The sequence below is a fragment of the Antechinus flavipes genome, chromosome 2 (genome assembly GCF_016432865.1).
Source record: "Antechinus flavipes isolate AdamAnt ecotype Samford, QLD, Australia chromosome 2, AdamAnt_v2, whole genome shotgun sequence".
Lineage (NCBI taxonomy): Eukaryota > Metazoa > Chordata > Mammalia > Dasyuromorphia > Dasyuridae > Antechinus > Antechinus flavipes.
The window spans coordinates 51,294,647-51,309,069 of NC_067399.1; the positions used below are offsets into that span (position 1 = coordinate 51,294,647).

The 14,423-nt window shown below is 61.0% G+C and overlaps 1 protein-coding gene and 1 long non-coding RNA gene across 2 annotated transcripts in view; one reads left to right on the forward strand and one right to left on the reverse strand.

The window, feature by feature from the left end:
- Positions 1-14,423, forward strand: part of PIEZO1 (piezo type mechanosensitive ion channel component 1) — a 178,545-nt gene that overhangs the window by 163,375 nt on the left and 747 nt on the right. Inside the window, 19 exon segments of the mRNA XM_051974791.1 lie at positions 91-144; positions 850-951; positions 954-1,021; positions 2,926-3,038; positions 3,344-3,556; positions 4,088-4,346; positions 5,733-5,921; positions 6,107-6,395; positions 6,873-6,972; positions 7,289-7,436; positions 8,291-8,505; positions 8,943-9,101; positions 9,478-9,625; positions 12,485-12,673; positions 13,283-13,375; positions 13,462-13,634; positions 13,714-13,836; positions 13,914-13,993; positions 14,172-14,352. Coding sequence (XP_051830751.1) covers positions 91-144; positions 850-951; positions 954-1,021; positions 2,926-3,038; positions 3,344-3,556; positions 4,088-4,346; positions 5,733-5,921; positions 6,107-6,395; positions 6,873-6,972; positions 7,289-7,436; positions 8,291-8,505; positions 8,943-9,101; positions 9,478-9,625; positions 12,485-12,673; positions 13,283-13,375; positions 13,462-13,634; positions 13,714-13,836; positions 13,914-13,993; positions 14,172-14,352 — 2,896 coding nt within the window.
- Positions 10,114-12,478, reverse strand: LOC127547794 (uncharacterized). The gene is made up of 2 exons (XR_007950267.1): positions 12,167-12,478; positions 10,114-10,328 (listed from the first exon to the last, which is right to left on the reverse strand). It is a non-coding gene; the product is annotated as an uncharacterized LOC127547794 (long non-coding RNA).

Sequence of the window (14,423 nt, forward strand, 5' to 3'; positions counted from 1 at the left end):
CGTCCCTCTGCCCGGCCCCTGCCTGGCCACTGTGGGCAGGAGTGCCCAGAGCGGCTTGGATTGACCAGCTTCTCCTCCCGCATGTCCCAGGGACCCCTGACCGCCCAGAGTCGGAGCTGTCCGAGAGCCCGGAAGAAGTGCCAGGTGAGCGGGAGCAGGGAAGCTCTTGCCCTCAGGGTCTCTGAGGGCTCAGTCCGAATGCCCGCTTGTCAGGCGGCTGTGCCTGGGGCTGGGGGTGGCCGGGCTGCCCCAGCTTAGTTATGGGATCCAGACTCCTCCTGCCTCCCTGGCCCCTGGGGGCACTGAGCCAGCCCCCCTCCCCAGCATCCCTGTTCCCTGCCAGGGGCTCAGCAACTCACATCACTACGGTGACTGTGTCACCTCCCACCCAGCCCCCAGTCTCAACCGAAAAACCGAGGTGGGGGCACCAGCAATGCCCCTAGAGCAGGAAGGAGCCGCCCCGCACAGTCTGTGACCTGGTGTCTGCCAGCCAGACCGCCCAAGCTCCCTGCTCTAGGTCAGCCCCCAGACCCAGCAGCGAGACAGCTCCCAGCCCCGGTCTGACCCGGACCAGCCGGGGACGGGAGATGGGGCCAAATCCTGCCTAGGAGCTGATCATCCAAGTCACGTTGGGCGCGTCATTCGACTTCTCTGGGCCTCAGTTTCCCCATTTGTAAAATGAGGACGTTGGCGCTGATGGCCTCTAAGGTCCTTCTCGCTATGGTTCCAGGACCCGGGCTCTGTGAGCACCTCCCTCCCCTCCCCAACTTGTAGGGGCGGACAGGGCAGCAGGTGGGAGGGGGCCGCTCCTCCCTCTCCCGGAGCTCAGCCCCGGCTCCTTCCCCACAGGCAGGAACAACGTGATGCAGCGGCTCCTGAACATCCTGCACTTCCTGTGGGTGCTGGGCCAGGCAGGGGTGGACGGGCTGACCCAGTGGCTCAACACCTTCACCGGCACCACACCACCATATCCACCGTGCTTCGGGCCGAGCGCTACGTGCTCACTCAGGAGCTGCTCAAGGTGCTCGGGAGGGAAGGGAGTGGGGAGGGGGCCAGGGAGGGCCGGCCTTCCCCGGGCACTGCTCACCCAGCCTGGGTGGGGGCCCAGAACCTCCTCCTCCTCCACCTTAGGCAGTCCCACTCAGCTCGTCCAGCAAGCATGTGGCAAACGGCTTGTGTGCAGGGCCCTGGGCCAGGCCCAGTGGGAGAGCAGGGGATAAGTAAGACATGATCCTGGTCCTCACGGAGCTTCCAATCACCTGAGCAAGATGCCAGGAGTCCCCCTCTGGGCGGCCCCCGCCGAGCTCCCCACCATCAGGAGCCCCCCTCTGGGCGGCCCCCGCCGAGCTCCCCACCAGGAGCCCCCCTCTGGGCGGCCCCCGCCGAGCTCCCCACCAGGAGCCCCTCTCTGGGCGGCCCCCGCCGAGCTCCCCACCACTAGGAGCCCCTCTCTGGGCGGCCCCTGCTGAGCTCCCCACCAGGAGCCCCCCTCTGGGCGGCCCCCGCCGAGCTCCCCACCACTAGGAGCCCCTCTCTGGGCGGCCCCCGCCGAGCTCCCCACCACTAGGAGCCCCCCTCTGGGCGGCCCCCACCGAGCTCCCCACCAGGAGCCGCCCTCTGGGCGGCCCCTCTGTGTCCACGTCATTCTGGGCCCCACTTTGAGTGGAGAGACAGTTCCAGTCTCTGCAGGGATTCACAAACTAATTGGACAGAAGACTTAGACCCTCTCTCCCTTCTTTGTCCCATCAATGGAACAGTGAGAGAAAGCTGACCAGCCAGATGGGGAAATATCATACAAACTGCAGGTGGTGGGAGGCAATGGGGAGCTCTGGCCGGGGACTTGTCAGGGGGGCTTTGTGGGGGGTGGGCTTAAAGGCAGGGGATAAAGGGCATCTCCAGGGCCATGAGCAAAGGCCCGGCCGAGAACAAGTGTGACATACAACAGGGACATTGGGGAGATCAGCCCTGTTCCAACATTTATTAGGTGCCTGATTAATTATTGTTGTCAGGCAATGGGCCAAGTTTTTGTATCTGCCCTCGAAGAGCTTACAATCTAATGGGGGAGACGACATAGAAACAAATGTGCACAACCCAGGCTACAGACGGGCTACGGGGGGACTAAGAGGGAGGAGTCACTGGAATGGCGAGGTTGGGGAGGCGGCAAGGGCTGCCTTGTAGAAGGCGGGGTCTTAGTTGAGACTTGAAGGAAGTCAGGAAAGTCAGTGGCCGGAGTGGAAGAGGAAGAGGGAGAAAATGGCCGGAGCTGAGCTACTCGTAAATCTGTGTTCCTCCTCTCTTCAGCTGTTTTAAGAATATTCTGTCTTGTTTTGTTTTCTGACCCTTCCCCTTCCAGTCAAATCAAATAATCTTTCCAGTGCATTCAAAGAGAAGACCTCCACAATCCTATATATCTACATCTTCTTCTATATCTATTCATCTACACACACACACACCACACACATATTTTATATTTCTCAGACTTATTTCACTTTACTTCTCTGGCCCAGAAAGCTGCCCGTGCCATCTCCCACCTCCGTGCATTTGCCCAGGCTGCCATACGTGCCTGAAAGATCCTTTTATTTCTTTCTGAAGAAATCCTGCTCTTGCCCCTCCCTGCAAGCCTTCCCTGAGCCCGCAGCTGGTAGTGGTTTCTGCCCTCCGAGTTATCCCGCAGCGCCTGCCCGGCTCTGCCTCGGTCCCACCCCGTTCCCACCGCTGTGTGTCCCACCCGAGGGAACCCGAGGACAGGGACCCGGGGGCTGTGCCCCTTTGGGCCCCCACTACCTGTGTGTGGTAGATGCTGATAAGCGTCTGTTGGAGGGATGGGCGAGGGCCCGGGCAGCCCCGAGCTGTGGGGGGCACTGGGGGGGGGGCGAGACGGGAGGAAGGGTCGCTGTGCCCGGCCTGACCCCGGGACCCCCACAGGGAGGAGAAGTTCAGCGGGGCGTGCTGGACGGGCTGTACCTGAAGGAGGGGGAAGAGGAGCTTGGGCTGCAGAGCCCCTTTGGCAGAGACTTCCAGAGCAGCACAGCTTCAAGGCAGGTGCATAGGGGGGATCTTGGGGGGAAGGAAGGACCCGGGTTATCTGGGGGCTCTCGGCCTGATCCCCGCCCCTCCGCACATGCCCCTTTTTGTCCTTCCTGTTCCCCACACGGGTTCCCACCAGTGGCCACGTCCCCCAGTTTCCACCCTCGCACCTGCCCTCGACCACTGGGGGCCCTGGTGCCAGCCCCACGTGTCCCCCAGCCTCCCAAAGTCCCCTGTGGCTGCACCTAGGGGAGGGGGAGACCTAGAAGGACCCGGCCATGCTTCCCCTCTGACTTCTGTGTCCCCCGCCTCACAGTGGGCATGGGGCCGAGGAGATACTCAGCAGCGCGACTGAATACACGGGGGTCACGAGCCCCCTGACCACGGGCTACAACACCCAGAGCAACAGCGAGGAGCTCATCGGGGGCCTGGACACGCTGGAGGATGGAGACTCTATTCGGGGCTCCCAAGAGCTCCTGGCCCACCCCAGTATCCGGACCAGGACGGCGAGTGAACTGCTCCTCAATAGGTACCTCCCGGCCTTGCCCCCGCTCCCAGTCCCAATCAGGCAGGATCTGGGGGCACTGTAGGGGCCTTCGTCCTCTCTAACCCTCATAAAGGGCCCCTCTGGCCCAAGACTGGCCGTCGGGTAGGAGGGGAGGCCTCCGTGCCGAGGGCCCTCTGCCTCCCAAGGGCCCCCTTTCTCCCGAGGGCCCCCTGCCTCCCGAGGGCCCGGCCCACTCCGGGGACAGACAACGGGCCAGGGAACCCCTCCTGGGGACCCCCTCCAGAACTGGCCGCCTCTCCCTTCCCAAAGGGACTTTGGTAGCCTGTAGCCACCCCTGAGGAAAGGGGGAGCCGGGACCCAGGGGGTTGCTGAACCCAGCCATCACTGGTCCCTTCGGGGCACACTGGATCCCGGGAATCCTGGCTACAGGAGTGCCCAGAAGTCCGGAGTGGGGGGCGGGCCGGGCCGGGCCCCGGGTGGCTGGGCCGGGCTGGTCAGGGCTGGGACACCCGAGACAGCCGGGACTCTCCCCCCCTGCCCCCCACTGTCCAGGCGAGTCAGGTTCGAGGAGCTGGAGGCCTCGGAGCGCTTCTACGGGAGCCAGGGCCGGGCGCTGAGGCTGCTGCAGGCCCTCTACCTCTGCGTGGCGGCCCACTCGGAGCTGGTCTGCTACTTCATCATCATCCTCAACAACATGGTCACGGCCTCCGCCGCCTCGCTGGTGCTGCCCGTGCTGGTCTTCCTCTGGGCCATGCTGTCCATCCCCCGGCCCAGCAAGCGCTTCTGGATGACCGCCATCATCTTCACCGAGGTGGGGGCCGCCCTGGGGTGCTGAGCCTGAGGATGTCAGGGCCGGGGGTCCAGGACAGAGAGTGTCGGGGCCGGGGGCCTAGGACAGAGGATGTCAGGGCCGGGGGCCTAGGACAGAGGTGTCAGGGCCGGGGGCCTAGGACAGAGGGGGCCGGGGCCGGGGGCCTAGGACAGAGAGTGTCGGGGCCGGGGGCCTAGGACAGAGGGTGCCGGGGCCGGGGGCCTAGGACAGAGAGTGTCAGGGCCGGGGGGCCCAGGACAGAGAGTGTCAGGGCCGGGGGCCTAGGACAGAGAGTGTCGGGGCCGGGGGCCTAGGACAGAGGATGTCAGGGCCGGGGGGCCCAGGACAGAGAGTGTCGAGGCCGGGGACCCAGGACAGAGGGTGTCGGGGCCGGGGGCCTAGGACAGAGGGTGTCGGGGCCAGGGGCCTAGGACAGAGGTGTCAGGGCCAGGGGCCTAGGACAGAGAGTGTCGGGGCCGGGGGCCTAGGACAGAGGTGTCAGGGCCGGGGGCCCAGGACAGAGAGTGCCGGGGCCGGGGGCCCAGGACAGAGAGTGCCGGGGCCGGGGGGCCAGGACAGAGAGTGTCAGGGCCGGGGGCCCAGGACAGAGGGTGTCGGGGCTAGGAGGCCCAGGACAGAGGTGTCAGGGCTGGGGGCCCAGGACAGAGGTGTCAGGGCCAGGGGCCCAGGACAGAGGGTGTCGGGGCCGGGGGCCCAGGACAGGGGTGTCAGGGCCGGGGGCCCAGGACAGAGAGTGTCAGGGCCAGGGGGCCCAGGACAGAGAGTGCCGGGGCCGGGGGCCCAGGACAGAGAGTGTCGGGGCCGGGGGGCCCAGGACAGAGGTGTCAGGGCCGGGGGCCTAGGACAGAGGGTGCCGGGGCCGGGGGGCCCAGGACAGAGGGTGTCGGGGCCGGGGGGCCCAGGACAGAGGGTGTCGGGGCCGGGGGGCCCAGGACAGAGGTGTCAGGGCCAGGGGCCCAGGACAGAGAGTGTCGGGGCCAGGGGCCCAGGACAGAGGGTGCCGGGGTCAGGGGGCCTAGGACAGAGGGTGTCGGGGCTGGGGGCCTAGGACAGAGGGTGTTGGGGATGGGATTCCAGGACAGAGGGTGTCGGGGCCAGGGGCCCAGGACAGAGGGTGTCAGAGCTGGGGGGCCCAGGACAGAGGTGTCAGGGATGGGTGCCCAGGACAGGGGTGTCGGAGGACATGAGATGCCGGGGCTAGGAGGCCCTGGAGCACACAAGGTCGCCGAGGGCCCAGCCAGGGCAGTTAGCTTCCATCTCCGGGTGCAGATGGGGGCCGAGCCAGTCCCCGGCGGGGCCAGGGGGCGGGGCCAGGGGCGGGGATGGCGGCTGCAGCTTCTGGAGCCCCTCCCCTCTCCCGCGCAGGTGATGGTGGTGATCAAGTACCTGTTCCAGTTCGGCTTCTTCCCCTGGAACAGCTCCTCCGTGCTGCGGCGCTACGAAAACAAGCCCTATTTTGCCCCGAGGATCTTGGGGCTGGAGAAGACTGACAGCTACATCAAGTACGACCTGGTGCAGCTCCTGGCCCTCTTCTTCCACCGCTCCCTGCTGCTGGTGAGCCCCGGCGCCGGGAGGGGGGGGGGTGGAAGGGGGCCGGCCAGGACCAGCCTCTGGGGTCCCCCTCACCTCCATGAGTAAGGCGGCGGAAGGTGACCCGCAGGGTCAGCGTACGGGCCCGGCCCCTCACCCACGGTCCCAGAGGCCACGCGCTCACCGCGGCTCTTGCGCTCGCTCCTCAGTGCTACGGTCTCTGGGACCACGAAGGGGACACGTTCACCAAGGAGCAGGACCCAGCTGAAGACCCAAAGGAGCAGACCCCGGAGGAGGAGGAGGCCGAGCCAGCGGCGCAGGAGGAGGCAGGGGCCGGGGGCCGGGACCAGCCCGAGGCTCAGGAGGGCGTCCCTGCCGAAGGCGGCTGCCAGGATGGGGCCCCAGATCAGGCCCAGGAGTCCAAGGACACAAATCGCCTCAGCCTTCGCTTCAGGAGGAAGAAGAAGAGCAGAGCGCCCGTGGGGCCGACAGCCATCGGTATCGTGCTGGCGGCCCCCTGCCCAGTCCTCTCCCAGGCCCCTTCCCCTCCCAGGGCAGCAAAACCTCCTGGCTTCCCACAGCCCTCCCCCGGCTATCCTGGGCCCGTCTTTGCATCTCTCTTGCCTCAGTTTCTATGGCTTTTAAAATGGTGGCGCTGGGGATGGAAATCAGGAGCAGGAGCAAGACCAGAATCCAGCATCCTAAAGACCTGGGAAAGCCCCCCCCTCATCTCTGGGTGTCCCTCCTCCCTCCCTAGCAGCTCTTGCTGATGCTGAGCCCTGGTGGGGAGGAGTCGATGGGACCCCCTTAGCCCCTGGAACCCTGAGGAGTCAGGGTAGCCCTGGGGTGATCAGGCTGTAGTGGGGGAGCAGCCAAAGGCCCAACCCTCGGCCCATGGAAGGCCCAGTGATCCATGTTCCCATGTCCCCAGCCCCGGGTCTGCCTGTCTGACAAACCTTCCTCTCTGCCCTGCAGAGGAAGAGGAAGAACTAAAGGGCAAAAAGAAGAGGAAAAGCCGCCCCCAGGAGAAGATGAAGGCCACGGGACTCAAGATCAGACGCTTCTGCAAGACCATGTACATACCCCAAGTTTTACATCCTCCCCCTGCCAGGAACTAGCCTGAAACTACTAATTGCCAGGATCTAGGGGCTTCGAGAAGGTGGGGTGTGGGGGAGGCTGCTTGATTCAGGAGGGACGAAGAGATTGATGGCAGCCCAAGAAACCTCCCTGTGCCCACCACTAACTAGTGCAAAGGCCTGGAGGTCGGAAATCATTCCTCAGAGGGTGGGGGGGACTGTTCCCTGCCTGGGGCTGGTGCCCCTGTCCCACCTGGGGAAAGGGTGCCCTGGAGGCCTGGCCACCAGTCCTAAAGTGCCACCTGTGCCCAACAGGGTGCAGAACATCTACCAGCCCATCCGCTGTTTCTTCTGGGACATCCTCCACACCCAGTACCGAGCAGCCACTGATGTCTACGCCCTCATGTTCCTGGCAGATGTTGTCGACTTCATCATCATCGTCTTTGGCTTTTGGGCTTTTGGGGTAAGGGGTGCCCGCTTCCCTCCATACTCCCTTTAGTCCACACACATTCAGCGATGGGCTGGAGAACCTTGTGCTGCATTAATTCCAAAATCTCAAGATTTTTTCTCCCACATGCCCTATTTTTCTTCACTGGTGTAAGAAACGTAGAGAAGTGGGAGATACGGCCCCTGTCCACGTGAGATTTCCAGTCTCGCTGGGGAGAAAGGCTGCCCAGAGAAGTAATCCCGTGGCTAGATGCTCCAGGGACACTCCCTCCCACCCAACCCCGCCATCTTGGCTTTTGATGGTCTTCTCCAGAGGGTACCTCCATGTGACTGGGGATTACACCTCCTGGATGGATAGCTAGGTAGATGATAGGTGAAAAAAAAGAGAGAGAGAGAGAGAGAAAGGAAGGGAGGGAGGAAGGGAAGAAGGGAAGAAGAGAGGAAGGAAGGAAAGGAGGAAGGGAGGGAGGGAAGGAGGGAGGGAGGAAGACCAGGTCCCTTGTGGCATGCAGAGGCCAGGACCAGAGGGCTTCCCTGACCACCTCAGCCCATGTGCAGGTCTCCCTTTTCTAACCCTCTTTACTCTTTAACTAAAGTCTGTACCCTATAATCCAGAGCCTTCCTCCCTTCCTTCCTTCCTGCCCCCCTCCTTCCCTTCCACAGATCTTTCTTATACCCAGCGCAAGGGCTCCTGGCACTTCCTCACCCACTGCTGTTGAACTTTCTCCACTGTTCAATTCTTAGTCTTATTTCCACGCTCAGACTGCAGCTCTCCTCACTGGGAGATGCCGTTCCCCCTCTGGGGAAAGGGCAGGATGGACCCAGTAGCCTCCAAGGCCATCTTATTCTAACACTTTCCGACCCTCGCAGAAACACTCGGCTGCCACGGACATCACCTCCTCCCTGTCGGATGACCAGGTTCCCGAGGCCTTCCTCGTCATGCTGCTCATCCAGTTTGCCACGATGGTCATCGATCGGGCCCTGTACCTGCGCAAGACTGTGCTGGGAAAGCTCATCTTCCAGGTCATCCTAGTGTTTGGGATCCACCTGTGGATGTTCTTCATCCTGCCTGCCGTCACCGAGAGGTAGAACAGGACAGGAGCTGGGGGCTGTGGGGGTTTGGGGAGGCCTGGGTGAGGATATACTTCCTGACGGGCTCCAGACACGGAAGCCTAGAATGTGTGCTGTGGGGAGCTGGGGGGCTGTCCCATATACACATACAGACCAGACTGGGAAGCCATGCCTTTGATGGAGAGTAAAGAGGGGATTTATGGAGAGGGGCTCATCAGGCTCCCAGCCAATGGGACCACTGCCAGCGTGGCCACCACAGCAGAAGGCCTGCTAAGGACCTGTAGCTTGGGATCCCAATCTTGAAGATTTGGGGGTTCTGCCTGAAATCTGGGTCCCTGTTGCCCAGAGTGTTGGGGAACAGGTCCCGACCCCTGCATGGCTGGGGAGAGCTTAGGCCAGGAATCATGCAGCCCATGGACTTGACTTTGGAGTACCCTTCCTCTCCCTGCAGGATGTTCAGCCAGAATGCTGTGGCCCAGCTGTGGTACTTTGTAAAGTGCATCTACTTTGCCCTATCAGCGTATCAGATCCGATGTGGATACCCCACTCGCATCCTGGGCAACTTCCTTACCAAGAAATACAATCACCTCAACCTCTTCCTGTTCCAAGGGTGAGCCCAGGTCTATCCCCTCAGCTCCTAGAGCAGTCACTCCTGGGTACTTCAAAGTCAGCTTCACCCAAGGGACCATGCAAGTCCTGGTCCCATGTCCGCATCATAGAACTGGAAGGTATAACCTCTCATCCCCGGGCACTAGCTGTGAACTTTTCCCCAGCGGCCCAATCATAGAACTGACCTGAACCTGGAAGGGTTTTCAGGGGTCACTGAGACTAAACCTTCCCTGTTTTACAAATGAGGAGATTGAGACCTAGAGGAAGGAAGTGATCCCAGAGAGTGGGTAACTCCAGGATGTCCCTCCTAAGTGACAGAGGTCATGGGAAGTGGTCAGAGCCAGAAGTTAATACGTGAATTCTTCTGTCTGGAGCAGATTCCGGCTGGTGCCATTCTTGGTGGAGCTGCGGGCTGTGATGGACTGGGTGTGGACAGACACTACATTATCCCTGTCCAACTGGATGTGTGTGGAGGATATCTACGCCAACATCTTCATCATCAAGTGCAGCCGAGAGACGGAGAAGGTAGCAATGGGCCCCAAGCTTGTGCAAGGTTACAGAGAGGAGAGGGGAGGGAAGGAGATGGATGGAAGGAAGGAAAGAAGGAAGGAAGGAAGGAAGGAAGGAAGGAAGGAAGGAAGGAAGGAAGGAAGGAAGGAAGGAAGGAAGGAAGGAAGGAAGGAAGGAAGGAAGGAAGGAAGGAAGGAAGGAAGGAAGGAAGGAAGGAAGGAAGGAGGGATAGAAAGATGGCTGAATGGATAGATGGGTGGACGGGAGATAGGTAATTGGAGATAAGTGAATGGTTAGATAAACAGTCAATAAACATTTATTAAGCACTTAGCATATGCTAGGCACTCTACTAAGCTTTGGGAGTACACAGGTTAAGAAAAGATCTCTTTGCTCTCATGAAGTCACAGTTTAATGGATGAGACAACATGAAAACTATTTTGTACAAACAAGCTATATACAAAATAAATTGGAGATAATCAACAGAAGGAAGGCACTAGAATTAATGAGGATTGAAAAAAGCTTCTTGTACAAGGCAAAATTTTAATTAAATCTGAAAGAATCCAGGAAGCAGAGATGAGGAGAGACAGAATTCCCATCATAGGAAAGATCCAGTGACAATGGCAAGAGTTGGGAGATGGCATCTTATTCTAGGAACGTCACTGGATCACAATGTGGAGATGATGAGGTGTAAGTTGTAAAAAATAAAACAAAACAGAACCTGGAAAGGTAGGAAGGAGTTAAATTATGAATGACATTGATGAGGTCCAAAGCCATTAGAATTTGTTGAATATGTGTGTGTGTGTGCAGGGGAGAGGGGGCAGCTCACTTTGGTGGCTGAGTGGTGGATGGATTGGAGCAGTGAGGGAGAGACGAGGCAAGTTGGCCCATCAGCTGCTGTTGCAATGGTCCAGGCATGGGGGGGAGAAGGGGAGTATGGCCTGCCTCAGCGTGGGGCCGGTGTCAGGGGAAAGGGAATAAGAGATATTGTAAAGTGAAGTCCATAGGCCTTGGCAACAGCTTGGATCTGGGGGTGAGAGAGAGGGGGAAAGGGGGGGCATCATCCAGCTTGCAAGCCTTAGGGAGGAGCAACAGGGAAGTTAGGAAAAAGGAAGGGTTTGGGGGACAGATGAGTCAAACTTTGCATTTGTTGCTTTTGAGACATCTATACTTCAAGCTGTCCAACAGGCAGGTGAAGATGTAAGACTGAAGTTTAGTCCCAAAAGGGGGGAGAGAGCAACAGCTAATGGAAATGGGGAGATGGAGTTGGGGGGGGACTGAGGATGGGGGAGTCACAGGTGTAACAGTAGGCACTGGGGAAGCAGCAGGAGGCGAGAGAGAGGAATGATAGCAGGGGCCATTGGCTAGAGAAGGTGGGAAGGCCCGGGATCCCTCAGGCACAGAGTTACAGCCCCCCCATTGTCACGTGAGAAAGGGATAACAGCAGGAAGTGGCAGGTCCCCTCCTACCTGGGAGACCTGAGGGCAGAGAAGAGGGAGCTCTTGGCAAACACTTGAGTTTTTTCAGAGAACTAGCTAAGGTGGGAGGAAGGGGATGCACGGCAGGTTTGGGGATGGGTGAGATGATGCTGCTGCAGGTTTGGGGGTGGGTGAGATGCTGCTGCTGCAGGTTTGGGGGTGGGTGTGATGCTGCTGCTGCAGGTTTGGGGATGGGTGAGATGCCGCTGCTGCAGGTTTGGGGGTGGGTGTGATGCTGCTGCTGCAGGTTTGGGGGTGGGTGAGATGCTGCTGCTGCAGGTTTGGGGGTGGGTGTGATGCTGCTGCAGGTTTGGGGGTGGGTGAGATGCTGCTGCTGCAGGTTTGGGGGTGGGTGTGATGCTGCTGCTGCAGGTTTGGGGGTGGGTGAGTGGGGGGGGGGTGAGTCAGGGAAGTGCAGGACCGCCTTGCTGCTGCGGGGGTGATTCTGTAACTTGCGTTTGTGGCTTGCTCTCGGGATTTTCTCCAGCTTTGTTGGGTAGCGAGTAGGAGGGACAGCGTGGCTGTCAGAGTAATCCTTGGCAGGGCGAGCTTGGATAGGATGAGGGGGCAGATAGTTCAGAACTATCAGAGATAGGATAGTTCCATATCCTAAGTATGGAAGTGGATGTGACAAGATCAAGGATGGCCGTCTTTGGAGCTGAGGTGGGGTGAGGAAGAAATCTTTGGAAATCAAAGAACTGAGAGATAAGGAGATCTGAGGGAGCAGCAGAACGCCTCCCAGTTGGAGAGCAGGAGAGAAAGTGGAGTCAGGCACTTACACTCAGTAAAAAAGAAGAGGGAATATCCCAGAAGTCACGAGGAAATGGCTACCAGGTTTTTGATTTGAGCAAAATTCAAAGAAGTTATTGGATAATGGTGACAGAAGGGGGGGTGGGCATTGCAGTGTCACTGGAGAGCAAGGGGCCCTGTCTCCTCCGGCCGGACACCGAGTCTGGGGGAATGAGTGAGACTACAACCTGTGGCTAGAAAAGGCGGCCAGGGAGGCTTGGTCATGAGGAGGGGACATCTCAGGAAGAGCCACAAGGGTGGGAAAGAAAAGATTCAGGAAGCTTGTACCTACCAAGCAACTGTTCCAGAAAGTCCAGGAGAGGGAGGAGGGAATCCACATTTATTTAGATGCCTCCTGCACACCAAGCCCTGCGGCCCAGCAGGGGAGTAGCACCTGTTCCCTAGGTGATCAAAGCCGGGCCCGACTTGCCCAGTTAAGGAGTCTGTCCCTTTGGCGGACACTGGTTTTTGTTCGTGTTTTTAAGCCCGTCAGTGACATCGCATCACGAGGAAAGCCATTTCTGCCCCTTCCCCAACTTCCCTTTAATTATTTATGGCCTCTGTCCTGTGCAGCGTCCCGCTCACCCGTCCCATTTCTCCCCGACTCTAGAAATACCCACAGCCCAAAGGGCAGAAAAAGAAGAAGATTGTCAAGTACGGCATGGGGGGGCTCATCATCCTCTTCCTCATCGCCATCATCTGGTTCCCCCTGCTCTTCATGTCTCTGGTGCGCTCCGTGGTCGGCGTGGTCAACCACCCCATCGACGTCACCGTCACCCTCAAGCTGGGGGGCTACGAGGTAAGCGGGGCTCGCCGTGGGCCCGCTCCGTCGGGCCGGACCCCCCCCCCAGGTGTCGGGGGCCAGCAGCCGCTGCCTCTCTCTGCGAGGGCCCGCCTGGGCCAGTCCGGCCTCTGCTCCCTGTGGGTGAATAACCGGCCCAGCGCCCCGCTCCGGCTCTGGCCGCAGGCAGCTCCCTCGGGGACCAGGGGAACACTGCACTCGGGCCCGAGCGCGGGCACACAACAGCCCCGCGAGGCCCCGGGCGCCCCGAGCTCCGCGCTGGGGGGGCCTCAGGTCCTCCAGACCCCGATCCTGCCTCAGCGAGTTTTCAGTCTAGTCAAGGATGAGCCAGCAGTGCCTGGGAGAGCTGCTGGGGAAATGAGGGGGCGTGGGGCCCGGGGGGTGAGAGGAGATCTGGCAGGGCCGGGGGAGAAGGGCAGCTCAGCTGCAGAGCTGGAAGTGCTGGGAGACAAGCCGGCCGCAGCCCTGGGTCTGCAGTCCGGGACTCGCTGCGGAGTGAGTGGGAGGGGGCGGCTGGAGCCACGAGTCCATGCGATTGGTCCCCAACGTGGGGGAGGGGGGGCTGCAGGGGGGCGGATGCTGACAGCGAATCCCCCTCCCCTCCAGCCCTTGTTCACCATGAGTGCCCAGCAGCAGTCCATCGTGCCCTTCACACCTGACACCTACGAAAAGCTGAGCAGGAAATTTGACCCCTTCCCGGTAAGCTGCCCTGGCCCTGGGGGGGAGGGGGCTGAGGGGGGGGGGGCGAGCCCCAGCCGAGCTGACCTCACACCCCCCCTCCCCAGCTGGCCATGCAGTTCATCAGCCAGTACAGCTACGAGGACATCGTCACAGCCCAAATCGAGGGCAGCTCCGGGGCCCTGTGGCGCATCAGCCCCCCGAGCCGGGAGCAGATGAAAAAGGAGCTCTACAACGGCACCTCCGACATCACCCTCCGCTTCACCTGGAACTTCCAGAGGTCGGGGGCGCGGACTCCGGGGGGAGGGGCGGGAGGAGCTGCGCCCCCTCCCCCGCACTCACTCTCCTCCCGCCCACAGAGACCTGGCCAAGGGGGGCACGGTGGAGTACACCAACGACAAGCACACCATGGACCTCAGCCCCAACAGCACTGAGCGGAGGCAGCTGGCCAGCCTGCTGGAGGGAACCTCCACCCAGCCTGTGTAGGTGCCGGGCCTGCAGGGCGGCGGGCAGAGGGCACCTGGGCAGCGCCACCAATGCTCTCCCTCTCGCCTTGCAGGGTCATCCCTCACCTCTTCCCCAGATACATCCGTGCCCCCAACGGCCCCGAGGCCAACCCGGTGAAGCAGCTGCAGCCAGGTGAGGGCAGCGGGCGTCGGGGGGTTATTCTGGGGCCCCCCCGGTGCCAGCTGCCTCCAGGCGGTGCCCTCACAAGGCCCCTCTGACCCTCAGGGACTGGGGGGAGGAAGGGGCAACCCCTCCCCAAGCCCAGGGGTCTGGACTCAGCCTCCCTCAACCTTCTGCATCTACTTGGCAGAAGAGGAAAAGGACTACTTGGGGGTGAACCTGTCCCTGCAGCAGAGTTGGGAGAAAGGCACCTCCCTTGAGTGGTGGGTGATCACCCTCCAGGACTGTCAGCCCGACTGTAACATCCTGCCCATGGTCATCTTCAGCGACAAGGTCAGCCCCCCGAGCCTGGGCTTCCTGGCTGGCTACGGGTAAGTGCTGCAGCCCCAGAGGCCCTCCCAGACCCAGCTGCCGCTGCTCTGGGCCCCGGGGCGGGAGGGGG